The following is a 22,476-nucleotide window of genomic DNA, read 5'->3' on the forward strand; positions in this document are numbered from 1 at the left end:
AATATTTCCGTTTCCGGAATTATTTTCCGATTCCGGTAATATTTCCGATTCTGACAATATTTCCGTTTCCGGCAATATTTCCGATTCTGGCAATATTTCCATTTCCGATAATATTTTCCGATACGTACCATGTTTCCGTTTCCGGCAACATCTACGACTTGGATAATATTTATTTTTCCGATACGATCCATATTTCCGTTTCCGGCAATATCATCGTTTCCGGAGTATTCATTTCTTGCCTGTGACGATCTTAGCTCCCACTGAAACCAAGATCCGTCGATTCCGAATATCCATAGATAGAGTATTTAATGCCATTAAATACTTGATCCGTTTACGTACTATTTGTGTGACCCTACGGGTTCAGTCAAGAGTAAGCTGTGGATTAATATCATTAATTCCACTTGAACTGAAGCGGCCTCTAGCTAGGCATTCAGCTCACTTGATCTCACTGAATTATTAACTTGTTAATTAATACTGAACCGCATTTATTAGACTTAACATAGAATGCATACTTGGACCAAGGGCATTATTTCCTTCAGAAGGGAGGAGAGAGAAAGTGGCGGAAGCCATTGGAGAGTTTCAGAGAGTGAGGTTTTGAGGCAAGTCTTTTTCCTTAAATTTCCATGTTTGATTTGTGAAATTGATGAGATTTTATTTTGGGTCCATATTGTGTAGATTTGAAGGTGAAAGGGTGGAAGAATGATAATGATTTCATTAATAGGTGGTGTAGACGCCTACATTTGACCCTTGGCTAAAAGCGGACAGTTTGATGATGAAACCGGAAACTACTTGTCAAAGCTCTCCTAAATAAGCAACAAGCATCCTACAACTAACTGGAATGATCTCTGAATCAATATTTCCGTTTATAGTAACTGCTATTTGTAGTAACTGCCATTCCAAGTAGCACTAAATATAGAAACCGAATAAGATAGATATTGACTAAAAGATAAGAGTTGCACTCCAACCAATCTTATAGAAGAGATAAAACCGTAGGAAAAAGATAGACTTCGGAATAAACCGGAAGGATCTAAAACGCTCGTGGATAGAATTTACCAGCGCCAGATTTTTCTGGCGCGTAGGTGTCACGCGCCATTCTTTTCCAGCGTTGCACTCCAGCGCCACTCTTTTCTGGCACTTCTGTTTGGTTTTCGCCCAATCACATTCCAGAATATCCTAAAGATGCCGTGGATTTCAACACATGTGGCGCTACCAGGCCATCGCTGTTAAATTCCAGCGCTGACCAGGGAGGCGCAAGAAATATCTTGCGTTGGCTTTTCTTTTTCAGTGAACTTTTAACTCTTCAAACATCTATCTTTACCCGGCCATTTGCACTATAAATAGAGGCCTAAAACCTCCGGAAATTGGCACAAATTCCCAACCAAATATTCACCAAACCCTAAGGTTGGGATTGCAATATAATTGTAATTTATACATTTCAATAAAAAAAATTACTACCTAAAAAACCGCGCTGGTAGTGCGTTGTCAAGAAACACTAGTTAAACTAAGGCGATGATTAAATCAAGAAATGTCAATAATAATAATAATAATAAAAGGTCTATGCCAGCGGTTCACCATAGATGTAGACTAGAATTAGACAATGGACTGAATTAATCAATAATCATACCACAACTAGGAAAAACATGCATCTCGTGAATCTTATGTTTCCGTTAGGAAATAGAACTAGCAGGCTCTCGTAATTTACTAGCAATATCCCTATATAGGTCAAAAGCATCTGATTTATACCTCTCGGCGTATAAACTAAGGCTAACCAAACTTAATTAAATTAGTTCAGCCTAAGAAAATTGAAGAACAGTTAAAGAAGACTATATAAATTATAATTAACAATCAAAATTGAAACCAATCTTATCCCAACCAAACATTTATAGATCCACTAAACCCTGGAAATAAACTACTCATGCATAATTGAAATTGAAGCAATAATTAAACATATTAATGGAAAAGATAATTAATAAATGGAAAATTTGGTAATATTAATCCAACTTTTGGCCGATTTTATTTTATTTAAGTCCACCTATGACTTTTTTTTAGTAATCCCACCATTACGACCTAACTATTTTTATTGGGCCTAACAGGTCATAAACCTGTTGTAGGCGGTGATATGTCTTACCTGGCATTTTACCGTTGTAATATTTATTCATTTTTAATTTTTTTTCTTTATAATTCGTCATTTCTTTCTTTTTCTCCTCTGCATTCCTCTCTCTTCCACCATTTTCTTCTACTTCTTCTCCACCATTGTTTCTCCCTCACACCTCTCACCCTCACCCCAAAATTTTGAGCAGTCCATAAGCAAGAAACTCTCATTCTGAAGATCAAAAATAGCAATGAACTTACTCGATGAATCCAATTCTTCGGAATTCACTATGTGATGCAAGGCCTCATTAACAAGAACACCATGACAATCAACATAAATGAGATATAATGTGATACCTTCAATGGATTTCCACGAATTTTTGTTCAAAGACTATAATTTGCTTTCACTGTAAAAAAATCTTGTCTAAACCCTTGAGTTAGCCTCAAAACCTTGTAATCATCGTTCTTGTTGTCGTACCAAACCTAAACAACACATAACCGATATCAGAGTTAAGAATTTGATTGACGTGGAGGTTACGATGTGATTTGATTAGCGGATTGAACAAGAAGATGTCAGTTTTAAAGGGGTTAGGGATGCAAATGATGCCATTGCAGGAACAAAATAAGTGAACTTGCAACGATGATAAAGGGTGGTGGAGCTTCGAGAAAGAGATGCGGTCATTGTGGATGTCGAGTTCAGCAAAGTAAAGAAAGGGATAATAGAGGAGATATGACGACCGAAGTTGAAAATTAGAGTTTGATTGAGGTGAAGTTTGATGAAATTTGGGGTTTTGATTAACGAATCCTAGACGCATAGACAACGGAGAAATATTTTGACAAGAAATTTTGAGAGAATTTCGGTGATAATTTTGAGGAAGTGCAGGAGAGCGAGAGCAGGGAGGAGAGATGAGAAAGTTGAAAAGTTTAGGGTTTTGTTTTAAAAAAAGGAAATCTTGGGTAGTTGGCAATTAATGAATTACATGGCAAGCAATTTCGGAAGGAAACCATGTTTTGGTTGTCAGCATTAGAAACTTTGCCTTTCTTTCTAGTAACCAGTCACTTATGCCCAATAAAAGTAGTTAGGTCGTAATGGTCCATTATTAAAAAAAATGTCACAGGGCTTAATAAAAGAAAATCGGCCAAGGTTGGTTTAATATTACCAAATTTTCCTTAATAAATAACGAAATTTAATTAAAATAAGTATAGCAAAGTGAATAGAGAATCGATGGGCGAAAGGTTGAATCTTAAATTGAAAGTGAATAATATGAATAACAAAGTTTGAGAGAAAATAAGTGTTTGGCAAATAGAACATAGGAAATTCAAACGTACGAAAAAGATGGTTTTGGGCCTCAAACCACTTGGGTATTTATATATATGCAACTCAAAATAATTACTAAGAAAGAAAACACAGTTGCTAAAGTCCTCCGGTTAGGCCCGATCGGATTTGGGAGCCCTGTCGGGCGCGAGTGCAAATCTGCCCACCTTCAAAACATCATAACTTCTTCGTTTCTCGTCGAATTTTGACAAGTGACCACTTGTTGGAAATCTCTTTAAGTATAGAATCCAAAACAATTGAAATCACTGCATTTTCCATTTGGATTTGTAGAACTTGATTTACGATCAAAAGAGTGGACGATAGTCATTTTTCTACTTCCTTCGTTATTTCTTTTGCTTCAAAACTCTTCCAACTCAATGCTCATGCTCTCAAAAGCACATGAGTAGGAAATGTAATCAAATATGTGAATTCCTACAATGATAAACCTAAAACTACAAACACACTACAAGGAGCACATTAGACCAAAAATGGCTCCGAATAGCGCAATTAAGACCAATAATTAAAGAGGGACGGGTGTAAAAACTCTATATAAAATGGACATATCAAACTCCCCCAAGCTAAACCTTTGTTTTTCCCTAAGCAAAGAGCATGAATGAGATATGCGCACTATTGCTTCACCCCAACAAGAGAAAAATAAGTTATAAATCAAGGGTAAAATAGAAGCATGAAAGTATCAAGACCGACTCATCAATTACTCATAGTCACACATTAACCTGTACTAAGGTCACACAAAGATCACAAGATATACGCATAAGATCAAGGATTAGAATATCTCACCATGAAAGTCATTCCTCTTGTTTTGTGGCTGGCTAAGTGAACCAATGTGGACTGTTCTCTCACTACATTAATGATGAACATGCGCACTAATCAAATTAATAGTTGCCCCTCCTAACTCACAACACTCGTGTGTTTGAATAATCTCATAAACACTCAACCTACGTCGGAGTTGAAGGCTAAAGTCGTATCACCTTATCAAAGATAAACCTAATTTCACTAACTAAATAGCAAGGGAAGTCAAGATCGAATCCATAGGGAAACAACATTTTGTCTACTATTAATCGACAGGTGTAGACTACAAGTAATAGGTAAAAGTTGTTGGATTTATATGACTAAACTAAAATGATAATTAAATAACAAAAAAATCAATATTAAAGAATCCAGGGCAACGGTTCACCACAAATGTAGACTAGGATTGGACGATGGACAATAAAAATCAATTAAAAATCATAACTAAGAAAACATGCATCTCTCGTATCTAATAGTCACAGATCTAAAACATCAGATTTATACCTCTCGGCGCATAATCTAAGGTTAATCAAACTCGATGAAAATAGTTTGGCCGAATAGAATTGACGAACAATTAAAGTAGACTATAGAAATCACGATTATAAATCAATAAAAAAAAAAAGAAATTCAATCTCAATTATACGTTCATGGATCCCCTAAACCCTAGAAAAATAACTACTCACACATAATAATGAATAAAGCAATTAATTTTATAGAAACCATGATAAACATAATTAACCAATTACACAAATTGAAATAGAATAAAAATATACCAATCTGAAAAAGTAAAACTTGAGTCTTGAATTGAAATCACGAACGTAATCAACAAGAATTTGATAGAACACTAAGGTACCAAAAACTACGGAGTTCTCCAATAATAAAACTAAGCTAAAAACTAAGGGCTCGTTCGGTACTACTACTAGTTTCTAGTTTTTGGGTTTTAAAAGCCATGTGATTTAGATTGAATCATGAACTAAAAAATAATCATACTTATAGTAATCATATTAATTATGAAAACTGGCAACAAAAAACTAGAAAATACTTTTTGTGGTTTTCATATTCTGGCTTTTAGTTTTGTAAAAAACAGAAAACTGGACACAAAAAAGGATGCCGAACGGGGCCTAAGATAACTCGACCTAAGAAACAAATAGAATATTTATATTTTCCCATAAATCGTACATCAAAAACCGACTAAAGCAAGGGAATGCAGCGAAGCCCAATCGGGTTTGGAAAACCGGTCGGGCTTCGGTGCTTTATGCTGCTCCGAAGTTGTTCTGCATTCTAATCCGGTGCCACCAGATTTCGGCACCCAGTCGGGCGGACTTTTGTTCAAAAACCTTGTTGAACTCGCTCCCAGTCGGGTTTGGATGCCCGATCGATTTTCGGTGCAAAACTACACAAATCTCTATCTTCAAAAATCCATAAATCCTTCGTTATTCGTTGAAATTAGGAACATGATCACTCGTTAGAAAGATATTGAAGTCTAGAATCCAAACCAATTGAAATCACTGCATTTGGATTTTTAGAACTTGAGTTATGATCAAAAGAGTGGACGAGAGTCAATTTTCTACTTCTTTCACTATTCGCTTTGCTTCAAAACTCTTCCAACTCAATACTCGTGTTCTCAAAAGTACATCATCTCTAGTAGTGGTCCAAATAAGTAGTAAATGTACCCAAATATGATAATTTCTACCATAATAAACCTAAAACTACAAACACAATACAAGAAGCACGTTAGTACTAAAAATGGCTCTGAAGAGCGCAATTAAGACCAGTAATCAATGAGGGACGGGGGGGGGGGGGGGGGGGGGACTCTATATAAAATGGAAACATCAGAAGTCGACTCTATATAAAATGGAAACATCAGAAGTCGACTCTAAATGCACATATACTCTTTAATTCTTGACAAGTGACTACTCCAATTCAATTTCAAACACATTTCTATGCCTCATTTACAAAATTTGAATCCAAAATCAGATTTAATCAAAGTCATGTACCGATTTGCAATAACGGGCGTCATCCCCAAAACCGAGCAACCCGATCCCCAATTTTGAAACTCGAACAAAAATAAATCCTTAGCCTCTTTTCCGAACTCGAAACACATTTTCCCAAAATGTCTTTCAAGTCGCAAATAATATCTCACATCTTACCCCTCAGCCAAAAACACAAAGTACAAACAAACATGCCTAGAAACCAAGCTCGAAGCCACGCCCACTCGTTTCGGGAAGTGTGCAGCTCTTGGCCCATACACACAATACCCCGGTAAAGCATAGATGAAAACACCCCACCGCCTTCAAAACTCTATACATACCCTTATTTTTCCAGTAGCAAATGAGGTAGAAATTTATCCAAACACAACCACGAATCTTTTCCATTTTCTAGTGACAAAATTAAGCAAAAAAAAAATACTAAAATTCATTCTTTACAATACTTTAAATCAATCATCAAAACCCTTCAACAATCAATGTTCGATGTTCTAAGGTTCTAAGAAATTCGAGATTCCAAGCTTGGAGATCAATCAACACCTAACTCTAGTTAAATTTTCGAGGACTCGTCTAAATCTTCACTTCTACCTTTCTTTTTCATTAAACTAGCTTTTGAGCCCGTTCATAGAACGGGTGGTTGTATAATGGTTGTTCAGCTGTCTTTTAAAGTTTTAATTAGTGAGGACTTGTGATTTTTGGTAATATATGAATTAAATAGAGGTGTAATTTGAAGTAAGGGTGGCAATGGATCAGAGGTAGATCGGGCCGATGGAGATTCATCCGCCTCCATCCCTCAACTTTTCATCCATCGTCTAACCCATCCGTGAAGGAAATAATGCCCTTGGTCCAAGTATGCATTCTATGTTAAGTCTAATAAATGCGGTTCAGTATTAATTAACAAGTTAATAATTCAGTGAGATCAAGTGAGCTGAATGCCTAGCTAGAGGCCGCTTCAGTTCAAGTGGAATTAATAATATTAATCCACAGCTTACTCTTGACTGAACCCGTAGGGTCACACAAATAGTACGTAAACGGATCAAGTATTTAATGGCATTAGGTACTCCATCTATGGATATTCGGAATCGACGGATCTTGGTTTCAGTGGGAGCTGAGATCGTCACAGGCAAGAAATGAATACTCCGGAAACGATGATATTGCCGGAAACGGAAATATGGATCGTATCGGAAATATAAATATTATCCAAGTCGTAGATGTTGCCGGAAACGGAAACATGGTACGTATCGGAAAATATTATCGGAAATGGAAATATTACCAGAATCGGAAATATTGCCGGAAACGGAAATATTGTCAGAATCGGAAATATTATCGGAATCGGAAAATAATTCCGGAAACGGAAATATTAAATATTTGTTCGAAACGGAAATTGATTCCGGAATCGGAAATATTAAATATTGTTCGTATCGGAAATGAATCCCGGAACCGGGAATTTAATCGGAAGCGTATCGTACGAATTAGCATCGGACGAGGCCTGCCGGACGAAGGCCCAGCACGAAGTCGGGCCATCGCCCAGCAAGCCAAACGCGCGCCCAGCCAAGGCAGCGCCCAGGCCCACCGCAAGGCAGGCCCAGCGCGCGCCTAAGGCCATGGGCCTCGCTGCGTGGGCTGCTGCTCGCACGCACGCATGGGCGGCCCTCGTGGCTGCCGTGTGTGTGTGTGAGTTTGTGTTCATGCACGATTCCTAAAACTATTAGAATTAGTATATGATTAAATTCCTATTCCTAAAAAGATAAATTAATTAATTAGAGTTCTTATAGGATTCTAAGTTTAATTAATTCGTATCCTACTAGGATTCCAATTCCCTTTCCATAACTCTATAAATACGTGCCTAGGGTCACATATTTTCAGAGATTAATTCAAGTATTCAAAGTGAGTTTTAAGAGAAAAATTCAGCCACATTCCTTGCTCAATAGTGCCGAAAATTCTAGTACCTTAAGGGCGATTCTAGTTGGTCAATCTTAAGGCGGATCCGGACGTGCTGTGGACTATCTACGGAGGGACGACACTTGGAGTCCTAAAGACTTGTTCTTGTTCGGTTCGGGCGCAGCTAGGGAAGGCACGCAACAAAGAGTATGCATCTAAATTATGCTATATGATTATGTGTAAATAATATGTATTCCTGGCTTAATGGTTGTTTCCGCATGATTTATGTATTGTCATATGTATCATAACCTAACAGTGGTATCAGAGCCCCTTATTATTTTCATAATCTAAATTGCATGAACATGGTTAAATATTACAAATTTGCATGAATTAAAAGGGTGATTAATTTTCGTAATTGTTAATTAATTGCAAATTGCGTTTATTTAATTATACGTACGCAGTTTTTCGGCAGTTTCTTCGTTACTCATCCAAATCGAGTGATTTTTGTGTCAATTCCGCATGTAAAAGGCATTCTAAAATTTTGACAAAAAAAGTATTTTTCTGCCGAACCCAGAATTCTCAAATTCGAAGCCTAACTATGACTTTTCGAAGGTTTTAGTTTTTCGAATGCAAAATTTCGTAAATTTAAGATGTTAAATTAAATATTTGCGATTCTTGTTGATAAATCTTGAATTTTTGATTGACCTACTGTATATGTTTAACAAGTTTGAATGCCTAGCCTTGTTAATTATGCAATCTAATTTGTAATTATGATTAATTTGTTGAAAATTAGAATAATTTAGAATTAATTTGATTTTCATGATTAATTATAATTTAATTAGAAACCTATGATTAAAAACCACCATAAAAATTGTAAATTTATGATAAATTTTAAATTTTTATGACCTAGACTTGAATCCAAGACAATCGGAAATCAATTGAATAATAAATTTTCGATTTTTCGCCCTAAAATTATGAAATTAATATTATTTATTAATTTGTCATTAATTTTATATATAAATTTTAAATTTTTATGCGATTCGTTCATATAACTTGCACGCACAAAGCAATGGACGCTTCGTGTTACCCTTAAGGGGTGTTGTATAGTGCGGGCATGCGACGACGAGCAAGGGAGCTCGTCGCCCGTGCGGCACGAATGCAATGAGCAAGGCATGGTGCACGAGCACAAGGCAGCAGCCCTGCCTTGTGTCGTGGGCCACGAGCTATGGACGAATGGGCATGGGCGAAAGGCGAGCCATGGCAGTCGTGTGTGGGCAGCAAGCGAGCTGCGCCACGACGCGCACTGCCTCGCGCAAGAGCGCGCAGCCTCGCGCGCAGCGAGCGCAAGCTCGCGTGCCACGAGCGCTGCGCCCAGCGTTGATCGCGCGCGATGGCTCGCGCACACAGCGAGCGATGTCGCGCGCACAGCGAGCAATGGCTCGCGCGCATAGCGAGCAATGGCTCGCGCGCACAGCGAGCGATGTCGCGCGCACAGCGAGCAATGGCTCGCGCGCACAGCGAGCAATGGCTCGCGCGCACAGCGAGCGATGGAGCGCGCGCAGCGAGCACCAAAGCGTGCGATGGCTTGCGATGGTAGATGCAGCAGCTATGCGACGAGCGCATGGGCTGCGCGCACATGGCCAGCGATGGCTGTGTGCGTGCGGCCCATGGGCGTGCGATGCGTAGGGTGTTTGCGTTACGATTAGATCGTTTTGAATGTTTAATTTAAAATTTTTCAGTTTACGTAATTTTAATTAATTTTAAAATTAATAATTTAAATTATTTTCTAGGATTTTAATTTTGAATATTGTAATTATAATAAATTTTATTTATTCTAATTATTTTACTAAAATTAAAATCATGAATTAATTTAAATACGACTGAAATTAAATTAAACTTTTGGATTTTAATTATAAATTTATATGAGCTTTAAATTTTAATTAAATTTGTATGTTTCCGGTTAGACTTGAAATACATTTTTATGTTTAAAATTAGTAAAGCATATGAATTTATTGGTTTGAGTGGGAGCCCTTTTAGTCATAAAACTCTTGATTAGGTCTACAAATCCTTAAGGTTAAAACAACTTGATTAGAATTAATAAGGGCTGAATAATTGGTAGATTATTGGTGCCCTTGATTAATTGCTGCAAATGTTTACGTGATGCAGAATGTGTTTTACTAACCAGCTATGTGGGCCATTCATGATAATGAATGGGTGAATGGTATATATTGTATATATACTGTTTTGCAGGTTATGAAGTGACTAGTATGGCCCAAATAGGATAGAAAATATGGTCTGCGTACCATTAATTTGAATGTAATTGGTCTAAAGTACCAAAAATTATTTTTCAATTCAAATATGGTCTGCGTACCATCAAATAGTTGTAATTAGTTATAGCTTATCCTATTTGAAGAAAATGGTGCCTCCCACGGAGATTTTCAAGACGGACTTTGAAGTCAAAGCTTCAAGATGAAGTCGGGCCATACTAGATCACATTTATCTTATGCATTTTTTAAGTTATTTATTGCTTTTAAATATGTCTTAAAATGCATGAGATCAAAAGCTTGATTATGTTGCATGATTAAGGATTTTAGTTCACTTAAAATCTAACCAACATAGTAAGAGCCTTAAGTTCCAAACTTAAAAATTGAGTTAAAAGGTGCCATGCCAAAATATACACTTGCTTGGATATCCTTTACATCAATCTAGTAATAGTTTTCGCTCAGCGAGGTGTTACTTATTGGTCCTAAAGGGGCAAGGTACACAAATAATTGTGAGTACATGTTAGTTTTGGTGAAACTCAAGGATATAAGTAAGGAGTCCTTTTATGTCGTGGCAAAATCGATAGGTTTACCTAATAAGTTCTTAGACGTACCTATCAACCAAGAATAGTTTCTAGACTATTAGCAAAGGCTTTTGCTTACCTAAGATGTTTTAGGATTAAGTCGACAAACTGTGCTTAGTTCTTCAATGATTTTAGGATCTTGGAATCATTTTATTCACACCTGCCGGAACACATAACTTGAATAAAATGCTTAATAAACATTGAATTATGCATGTATGCTAGAATTTATGTTTATTAAGAGAAACTGTGAATGATTATTTATTTGTTTATTCTTTTCAATTGTAGTTTTTAATATGGCAAACAACAATTCATTCAACATTCGATCAATTCTCGAAAAGGAGAAGTTGAACGGGAAAAACTTCCTTGACTGGCAAAGGAACTTGCAAATAGTTCTTATGCAGGAAGAAAAGGAGTATGTCCTAGATGAGGCGATGCCCGAAGCTGCAGGCGACGGGGTCACTCAGGCAACCCTCAATCGTTGGATTGATGCCAACAAGGATGTGAAATGTCTAATGCTCGCCACCATGAGTGCGGATCTGCAGAAAACGTTCATCAACTCAGATGCTTTCACAATCATCAGTGAGTTGAAGAACATGTTCCAAGATCTGGCTCGAGTCGAAAGATTCGAGACTCATAGGCAAATTCTTGAGACCAAGCTTAAGAAAGGCGAGCCCGTAAGTCCACATGTTCTCAAAATGATTGGACTCATTGAGAATATGAGTCGGCTGGATCAGCAGTTTTCTCAGGAAATGGCCATAGACACCATCCTCCATTCTCTTCATAGCGGGTATGATCAGTTCAAACTGAACTACAGTATGAATAGTCTGGACAAAACGCTCACTGAGCTTCACGGTATGCTGAAGACCGCTGAAAAGACGCTCAAAAGTGATAAGCAGGATGTGCTTATGGTGCGTGGGGGCAAGTTCAAGAAATCTGGAAAGAAGAGGAATGCTAAGAAAGGTGGCAACAAGGCCAGCCCAACTAAGCAAACTGGCGCCAAATCTGTAAAGAGGAAGGTCAGTCAACCCACTTCTGAATCCGAATGCTTCTACTGCAAGAAGAAGGGGCATTGGAAGAGAGATTGCTTGAAGCTAAAGGAAGATCAGAAGAACGGAACAGTCGTTCCATCTTCAGGTATTTTCGTTATAGACTGTATACTTGCTAATTCAACTTCTTGGGTATTAGATACAGGTTCTGGCTCACACTTATGTTCCAATCCACAGGGACTAAGAAGAAGTAGAAAGTTAAGCAAGGGTGAAGTCGACCTACGAGTGGGAAATGGAGCACGGATTGCTGCATTAGCTGTAGGAACTTACTATTTGTCGTTGCCCTCCGGGCTAGTTTTGGAACTGGAAGAATGTTTCCATGTTCCAAGTCTTACTAAAAACATCATTTCAGTTTCCTGCTTAGATGCTAAGGGATTTTCCTTTTTAATAAAAGACAATAGTTGTTCGTTTTATTTTAAAGAGATGTTTTATGGATCTGCTAGATTAGTCAATGGACTTTATTTATTAGATCACGACAAACAAGTATATAACATAAATACCAAAAAGGCCAAAAAGGATGATTCAGATCTCACCTATCTGTGGCATTGTCGATTAGGCCATATAAACTTGAAACGCTTAGAAAGACTTCAAAAGGAAGGAATTCTAGAACCATTTGACTTAGAGGATTATGGTAAATGCGAATCATGTTTACTTGGCAAAATGACAAAGCAACCTTTCTCTAAAGTTAGAGAAAGAGCAAATGAACTATTGGGTTTAATCCATACAGATGTATGTGGACCAATGAGTACAAATGCTAGAGGTGGTTTCAGCTACTTTATCACTTTCACTGATGACTTCAGTAGGTATGGTTATGTCTACCTAATGAAGCATAAGTCTGAATTCTTTGACAAATTCAAGGAATTTCAGAGTGAAGTAGAGAATCAATTAGGCAAGAAGATTAAGGCACTGCGGTCTGATAGAGGCGGTGAATATCTGAGCTATGAATTTGATGACCATCTGAAAGAATGTGGAATTCTATCAGAATTGACTCCTCCTGGAACACCACAATGGAACGGTGTGTCGGAACGGAGGAACAGAACCTTGCTAGACATGGTCAGGTCAATGATGGGTCAGGCCGAACTTCCATTAGAATTTTGGGGACATGCACTAAATACAGCTGCACTCACTATAAATAGAGCTCCGTCTAAAGCTGTCGAAAAGACTCCATACGAATTATGGTTTGGAAAGCCTCCAAATGTGTCTTTTCTTAAGATTTGGGGATGTGAAGTATACGTCAACGATTAATTTCAGACAAACTTCATCCAAAATCTGACAAATGTATCCTTGTGGGCTATCCAAAGGAAACAAAGGGGTATTACTTCTACAATACATCTGAGAACAAGGTGTTTGTTGCTCGAGATGGTGTCTTTTTGGAGAAAGATCACATTTCCAAAATGACAAGTGGGAGAAAAGTAGACCTCGAAGAAATTCGAGTCGAACAACAAACTCTAGAGAATGCTCAAGATGACATTCAGGATGAAACTCAGAGATCTTTAGAAGAATCTGGTGAGAATCATGGTCAATCTAGAAATGTTACCCCGCGTAGATCGCAAAGATATAGATCTCAACCGGAAAGGTACTTAGGTATTTTGACGAACGAGAGCTATGACGTTCTATTACTTGAAAGTGATGAACCTGCGACTTACAAACAAGCTATGACGAGCCCTAGCTCCAAGCAATGGCAAGAAGCCATACAATCTGAATTAGACTCCATGTCTGAAAACCAAGTATGGGATTTGGTCGATTTGCCAGATGGCTACCAAGCCATTGGAAGCAAATGGGTTTTCAAACTGAAAAAGGACAAGGATGGGAAACTTGAAGTTTTCAAAGCTAGATTGGTTGCAAAAGGTTACAGGCAAGTCCACGGTGTGGACTACGATGAAACCTTTTCACCAGTTGCAATGCTAAAGTCTATTCGGATAATGTTAGCAATCGCTGCATATTACGATTACGAAATATGGCAGATGGATGTCAAAACTGCTTTCTTAAACGGCGTTTTAACAGAAACTGTGTTTATGACAATGCCTGAAGGTTTTGAGGATCCAAAGAATGCTAAAAAGGTATGCAAGCTAAAGAAATCAATCTACGGATTGAAGCAGGCATCCAGGAGCTGGAATATACGTTTTGATGAAGCAGTCAAAGACTTTGGTTTCATCAAGAACGCGGACGAATCTTGTGTATACAAGAAGGTCAGTGGGAGCAAAATTGCTTTCCTAGTATTATATGTCGACGACATATTGCTTATCGGAAATGACATTCCTATGTTGAATTCTGTCAAGATTTGGCTTGGGAAATGTTTTTCGATGAAGGATCTAGGAGAAGCACAGTACATATTGGGCATCAAGATTTACAGAGATAGATCTAAAAGGATGATTGGACTTAGTCAAAGCACTTATATCAATAAGGTGCTTGATAGGTTCAAGATGGCGGACTCCAAGCGAGGCTACCTACCCATGTCTCATGGAATGACTCTAAGCAAGACTCAGTGCCCAAAAACACTTGATGAGCGTAGACGAATGAATGGGATTCCATATGCATCATTGATTGGTTCAATAATGTATGCTATGATATGTACACGCCCGGATGTTGCGTACGCACTCAGTGCTACGAGCAGATACCAGTCAGACCCAGGAGAGGCGCATTGGACTGCTGCCAAGAACATTCTGAAGTACCTGAAAAGGCACAAAGATGACTTCCTGGTCTATGGTGGAGATGATGAATTAATTGTTAAAGGCTATACGGACGCAAGTTTCCAAACCGACAAAGATGATTTCAGATCACAGTCTGGGTTTGTCTTCTGCCTCAACGGAGGAGCAGTAAGCTGGAAAAGTGCTAAGCAAAGCACCATTGCGGATTCTACAACTGAAGCGGAGTACATTGCTGCACATGAAGCAGCAAAGGAAGCTATATGGCTAAGGAAGTTCATAGGTGAACTTGGTGTAGTCCCCTCCATTAAAGGACCAATAGCCCTGTATTGTGACAATAACAGAGCTATTGCACAGGCAAAAGAGCCTAGACACCACCAGAGAGTCAAGCATGTACTTCGTAGATTTCACCTTCTACGAGAGTTCGTTGAAAGAAAAGAAGTCGAGATAAGCAAAATTGGAACTGATGACAACATATCAGATCCATTAACTAAACCTCTGCCGGAGGCGAAGCACAACTCGCACACTGCAGCTATGGGAATCAAGCATATTGGAGAATGGCTTTGATGTCTCTGTTTAATGTTTTGAAGTTTTAGAGTTTAAATCTTTGTAAAACATTATTGGTTAATCATTCACAATAAATGAAAAGAATTCATTTTTCCATTTAATTTGTGGTTTATTAAATGATGAGTCCCTTCAATTTGACGATATATTCAAGATAGACTGTCAGGACCAGTCCTGTGACTAAGAAATGTCTATCAAGTGAACTTGAATGTCAAAGGTTGAAAATGGTCCCTAGTCGGAGTTTTCTATAAAATTGGACGCATAGAAAACGTTAGACGACTAGAATGCAAGATGACTAGTAGTTCTGTTTCTTGAACTATGTGGACATGGCAATGTCATAATCATTTGCATAGATACTTACTTTGGGAAGACTAGTATCGGACAAGACCTATGAAACTTTACTGTAAGAGATGAAAGTCTGTCATAAGTAAATTTCATTAAATTATTAGACACTAAATCCTCAATACCTGAGTGATTTGAGATTACTTGTTTGAGAACTGGTTGCTTTGACGTTGACCAACCGTCGCACCGTAAAAGGAGGCTATAAAGGCAACTCTCAGGTAATCACCTATCAAACGAAGTCTAATCTCAAGATCGCAAGATTGGGATTGTCCTCCCATAAATCGGGATGAGATGCTTAAAAGTTGTACAAGGCCACTCGGAGAGCTAGAAACTGTGAAATGCATGGCCGTGCTCGGATGAATCATAGGCTATGATTATCTGTTTATTTGATCAGTTGAACTCTGAAACCGAGGAACACCTCTGGACATAATAAGGATGACAACTCTTACCTTATGTTCAAGAGCAAGCATCGAGCGACAAAGGAATTAGGAAATGCACACTTGTCCCTAAGGACAAGTGGGAGACTGAAGGAAATAATGCCCTTGGTCCAAGTATGCATTCTATGTTAAGTCTAATAAATGCGGTTCAGTATTAATTAACAAGTTAATAATTCAGTGAGATCAAGTGAGCTGAATGCCTAGCTAGAGGCCGCTTCAGTTCAAGTGGAATTAATAATATTAATCCACAGCTTACTCTTGACTGAACCCGTAGGGTCACACAAATAGTACGTAAACGGATCAAGTATTTAATGGCATTAGATACTCCATCTATGGATATTCGGAATCGACCGATCTTGGTTTCAGTGGGAGCTGAGATCGTCACAGGCAAGAAATGAATACTCCGGAAACGATGATATTGCCGGAAACGGAAATATGGATCGTATCGGAAATATAAATATTATCCAAGTCGTAGATGTTGCCGGAAACGGAAACATGGTACGTATCGGAAAATATTATCGGAAATGGAAATATTACCAGAATCGGAAATATTGCCGGAAACGGAAATATTGCCAGAATCGGAAATATTATCGGAATCGGAAAATAATTCCGGAAACGGAAATATTAAATATTTGTTCGAAACGGAAATTGATTACGGAATCGTAAATATTAAATATTGTTCGTATCGGAAATGAATCCCGGAACCGGGAATTTAATCGGAAGCGTATCGTACGAATTAGCATCGGACGAGGCCTGCCGGACGAAGGCCCAGCACGAAGTCGGGCCATCACCCAGCAAGCCAAACGCGCGCCCAGCCAAGGCAGCGCCCAGGCCCACCGCAAGGCAGGCCCAGCGCGCGCCTAAGGCCATGGGCCTCGCTGCGTGGGCTGCTGCTCGCACGCACGCATGGGCGGCCCTCGTGGCTGTCGTGTGTGTGTGTGAGTTTGTGTTCATGCACGATTCCTAAAACTATTAGAATTAGTATATGATTAAATTCCTATTCCTAAAAGGATAAATTAATTAATTAGAGTTCTTATAGGATTCTAAGTTTAATTAATTCGTATCCTACTAGGATTCCAATTCCCTTTCCATAACTCTATAAATACGTGCCTAGGGTCATATATTTTCAGAGATTAATTCAAGTATTCAAAGTGAGTTTTAAGAGAAAAATTCAGCCACATTCCTTGCTCAATAGTGCCGAAAATTCTAGTACCTTAAGGGCGATTCTAGTTGGTCAATCTTAAGGCGGATCCGGACGTGCTGTGGACTATCTACGGAGGGACGACACTTGGAGTCCTAAAGACTTGTTCTTGTTCGGTTCGGGCGCAGCTAGGGAAGGCACGCAACAAAGAGTATGCATCTAAATTATGCTATATGATTATGTGTAAATAATATGTATTCCTGGCTTAATGGTTGTTTCCGCATGATTTATGTATTGTCATATGTATCATAACAGTGTTGTAACCGAATATAACCCATCTCTGCAGTGTTGTAATCAACCACAAGAGGAAGCATTGAAGATATACTGATTGTGACAGTGTTCGAGATCGGTGTTGCCTTGATGAACGAGATCATGTATCTTAGTGAAAATGGCAGTTCCACTGACTTATTCCTCTCTATTAATGTGGCTTCTTCAGGCTACAATTTCAAGTACAAGCCAAATTAATATCACTACTTTACAATACAAACCAGTTATTGTTTTAGAATGGTGCATTTGATTAGTGAATATTTGTATATACCTTGTTAGACGGTGTGTGTCTGCAGACAACACTTGCAGTTCCAATTTCACCTGTTATCGAAAACTTAACACCTTCTTCTATCACGGAGATTACAACTGCAATAATCATGTATTAGCACTTGAAACAAAACTCGAAAAACCAGGACAATTCCATTGGATAAGATACAAAAACAGTACAAAACAGTACCAGTGTCGTCAATTTGGCTAAAATCTCTGCAAATCTTGGCAAATTGAGCTGAAGGCATCCTTATATTGGCATCATATTCGGCTTCAGGGAAATCGAACCGGTCAACGTCTATGTCCATCAAGTGCATCTCAAAATCAGAAACTTTAACCTTGTCTGTCATCATAACAAACATCAGCTAGTAACTTATTAGTACAAATTCATTAAGAGTCAATTTTGATAGTAGTAGTCGGCTTTGTTCAAATTTATACCACACCGGACCAAAAAGAATCAGATGATCACAAATAAAAAACTATCTGAACAATACAAACCAAAAACTAGAAAAATCATACAAGAACAGATGAAGAGAACAAAGTCGTATATCCGAAGATAACACTAAAAATTGACTTTTCCAGATCAAAAAGGGAAACTTACTGGGGCTCTCAAACACGAAATTAACCTTATCACTTGCATCATCAGCCTTAATAGTGATAATATCATCATTACCAGCACACTTAAACATGGTAGACATGTAATTAAGATTCATCCCCATCAAGTAATGCTTATCACATCTGTAATGCTCAAAACCCTCAGCTCTTAGCAAGAGCTCAACAAAATCCATTGGTCTATGACCTTGTAAAGAGCAACTTGTCTTTGAACAATCGAAGTTGGCTTCATCCACTATATCTTTGATCGGTTCTAAGACCTTTTTCAGAAGGTTTCCTTGTGCTAGTCGTAATTCAAGCATTTTTTTAGCTACACAAAACATATTAATTGCACATCAATAAAACATCTTGAAAAAAAAGGTAAATATAAAAAGATTGAATCTTTAAAGTTATTATAGAAGTTAGGAATTTACAAGCTATGATGCCTCATGCCCTAGTTACTTCCTCTCTTCCTCACAGATTGCCCATTATTGCTAATTTTTGGGTTAAACTTCGAAAATTGACCATGAATTTTCACTGGCATTCTCACTAACATATCAAAAATATATAATATAGGTGGGGTGTTATTAAACTCTTTTCAATATATATTTTTAGAATATCCACTTTATATAATTATAACTTGTGTAGATTTTGAGATATTTGCGTTTTAGATCGTGTATTAGAGATCGTAAAAAAGAAGTCATCTTTTAGGGATGGAGGGGGTATGTTAGAAACTTAGAAGTTAGAACTTGTCTAAATGCTCAACCTAATTGCATAATCCGGGGAAAAAAAACCCTTAATTGAGAGTCATGATAAGCATGATCAAAAAAAAAAAAACCCAGAAAAGCATTGTACCTTAGTATTTTAACCGATCGAGAGGTTGAACTTGCAACTCATGCAAACAATATTGAATTTTTTCGTAAGCTAGAAATAGTGTTGTTAAGAATTGTCATAATTATTGAACTTGCATCTCATATTTATACTCATCACATGACAAAGAGACAATACTAATCCAACTACGTTTAAGACTTTAGCATCTTACTTATCATGAAATTGATCAACATATTCAATAGGATTAGATCATTATAAGGTCGAGTTTCATAAAAACTCTATGCCTCTCTAAACATATACCTAGTACGTAGTACACATAGTACTATGTGTTTTATATGTTTCTTAATACTTACATCAGTTTAACCATTGCACTATCGATTAACCCTAACCTTATTTCCTATGAAACCCTCATCCCTTCTCCCTTTATATCGATAGTTTGGTCTGTTTAATTAGGGCGGAGGATTGGAACAATGGCCAAAACAAGAAGCACGGAGAGCCGAACCTCTGGCAAAAGATTGCCGGAATTTATGAGCATTCCAACGGAGTTAGTGATGGAGGTCATGGCGCGAATGCCGGTAAAAACCCTATTAAGATTTAGGTGTGTTTGTAAAACCTGGTGCGCTCTAATTGATTCCTCTCTTTTCACTTTAATGCATATTAAGCTTTACAACAACAATTCTTATTGGTTCTCCATTGCGACCCAAAGACGGTCAAGAAGATCAAATTTATTAAAAAAATCTTCCTTGTTAAATTTGGATGATGACCGAATAATACCATATTCAATTGTTGGAAAAAGTAACGAATATGAGTACAAGATTTTGGGTAGTTGTAATGGATTGATATTGATATCTGATAAAATAGGTGTAGGGACGTTGAGATTGTGGAACCCTTTTATTAAAAAGGAATTGCTACTTCCCCCTTTTCTTTCCAATAATACCAAATGCATGTTCGATATGTTTTTTATGGGATTCAGCCCTTGTACCAATGATTATAAGGTGGTTGCTTTTCGGATGTTAGATGATTTTATAAATACTAACGAGTTTTCAATATGGATTTATTCACTCAATGATCGCCATTGGAGGATCATATCTGAATCCAATAAGATGGATGTGCATGGTTGGAAGTCTTGGAATTTAATGATTCTAAACGACATTAGAAATAATGTTTATTTTCAAGGGGCTACATATTGGATCGGATGTGATCAATATGAAGGTATGGTTAGGGAGACTCGTCTTTTCTGGTACGACTTTGATGTTGAAGAATTCAGTTTTGTAAAAGTATAAAATTACCTTTATCAGTTTTGAAGGTTGAAAAAATATAAAAATTACATGTTGAATTAATATTGAATGTTAAAGGGGTGAATTAAGTGGAAGAGGTTAATGTATATATTGGACTATTAGTAATTGATGTTGAATAAGGAAGATGAAGTGGAAGAGGAGTTAAAGTTGTAAAACATAATAACAATAAAAAAATAAAAAATAAATAAATAACTAATAATGAATTGATGAATGAAATGAGAGATGGCACATGGCTTCCAATAAACTATGGTGACATATGGCTTCAAATAATCTATGGTTATCCTTTTTATAGACTAGGTATAGATTTATTTACTTACTTTGTGCAATTCCAAGGATGTTCAACATAAGTATAACTCTCGTTAACTAGGAACATATTCATTTAGGAGTAATCTTTGGAGGAACATCACACTTAAATGTTTCCTCCAAATTATTTTCTATACTCCTCTTACAATTTCTATGCTACGATTTTCAAAAATCATTTTAAAATATTCACGATTCGTTTAAGAGATCTCACTCTTGAAACTCTCTTTAACAAAATCATCATCCAATTTTGATTTCAAATTCTAAGTTTTTCAAAAAATTCACGGATGTTTGAAGATGTGCAAACCCATCTTCAAACTATAACTCATGAACTTCAAGTTTCATGTTCAATTTCAAAAGGCCAATATTCGATAATGTTTTAAGGAGAGAAACCTCTCCTTAAAACTAGAACTTTTCAATATTAGTAGCATACAAAAGTTTGGTTTTTCATACTTGAAACAACTTACCCTCTCTTTTTCATGCCAAGTCTCCTAATTTTTCAATTTCAAGTCATAAAATTCAACTTCACGTTCAATTTCAAAATCAATTTCGAACACTTACAAAATCGATGATACTTTAAATTGAGAAACCTCACATAAACTTAGATTAATTAATTTTTTTTTGAAGCTTTCAAGAACAACACATCATACTTGAACATTCTTGATTCTTTGAAATCAAAGTCTTTAAAGCTCCATCTTTTCCAAAACCTTCAATTTCAATTATTTATTCTTACATGCTATTTAATTGTTTCATTGAATTCTTGCAATTTCGATTCAAGTAATATATTCTATTTGCAAACGTGATGTATGTTTATGCTTATCTGCATAACCATTACATGCTAAATTCAAGAGTTGCAAAAGTGTCATCACGACTAATTATAAGATAATTATTGGACAATCGGACTATGTTCTGATTAATTTGACTTAATCTAAGTGAACAACAAATTCCAGTTCAAAGTGTTCTAAATCAAGCATGCTCACCCACCTAATAGAATCATGCTAGGATTGTTGCACGAAAATGATTAGTGTATTGAATTCAATACATCTTAGTTAATCCGAATAAGTGTTTTGTTCTCGAATCTGGATCTCGATCATGTTTCAATTCCTATGCCTTATACGATTTTTAGTCTTTTCAAATGGACGATAATTTTTTTGGTGACGACTCTTTCGATGTAAAATATTAATTCAAATCCATAGGGTGTTCAATTTTCCAAAGCATTTCAATGCACAAAATTTAGTGTTTCTAATCATGAGCTTCAAATGGATCCCCTTTGAGGGTTGGATTGTAAAAAAATCAAGTCATTTGCTTCACACATGGTTTTTAATACCTTGATTCATTTTTGTCTTTTTAACATTTGGTCAAAACTATTTGCTACACTCATAAAAGTCGACATCCCAAAACCTTTTCAAAACTGACCAAAATCCTACCCCCTACACCTTCACGATTCCCAACAAACCAAGGTGTGGCTTTGCCTTGGTTGGGAGCTTGGCTTGCCAAGGTACAAAATTGCATTAAAGGTTTGTACCTTAGCTTTTCTTGGTTGGAAAACTTAAAGACATTTCTTGCGTCTTTGAAAGCGATATTTTTAGGAAAATGTGTTCCAATTCGGGTTTGCTTATTGGAAAGGTTGATGGGTATTTGCCTTTTTGCTCGATTTTGGTGGTCGGCGGCTGGAGTGCTCAAATTTATGGGTCGGGGACCGATTTTGTAAATTGATATATGATTTTGAGTGGGATCGTGCCTCAGAGGCAAAATTTGGCATG

General features: G+C 37.2%; 1 protein-coding gene across 1 annotated transcript; it reads right to left on the bottom strand.

The window, feature by feature from the left end:
• Positions 1 to 2,236: 2,236 nt before the first annotated feature.
• On the bottom strand, positions 2,237 to 18,607 carry LOC110798551 (proliferating cell nuclear antigen-like). Its single transcript, XM_056836164.1, has 5 exons — positions 18,295 to 18,607; positions 17,884 to 18,036; positions 17,698 to 17,792; positions 17,413 to 17,596; positions 2,237 to 2,448 (listed from the first exon to the last, which is right to left on the bottom strand). The coding sequence occupies exons 1-5, from the start codon at positions 18,605 to 18,607 to the stop codon at positions 2,237 to 2,239; spliced, it is 957 nt and encodes a 318-aa protein (XP_056692142.1).
• Positions 18,608 to 22,476: the final 3,869 nt, after the last annotated feature.

This window comes from Spinacia oleracea, chromosome 2 (genome assembly GCF_020520425.1).
Source record: "Spinacia oleracea cultivar Varoflay chromosome 2, BTI_SOV_V1, whole genome shotgun sequence".
In the NCBI taxonomy this organism is placed as follows: Eukaryota; Viridiplantae; Streptophyta; class Magnoliopsida; order Caryophyllales; family Amaranthaceae; genus Spinacia; species Spinacia oleracea.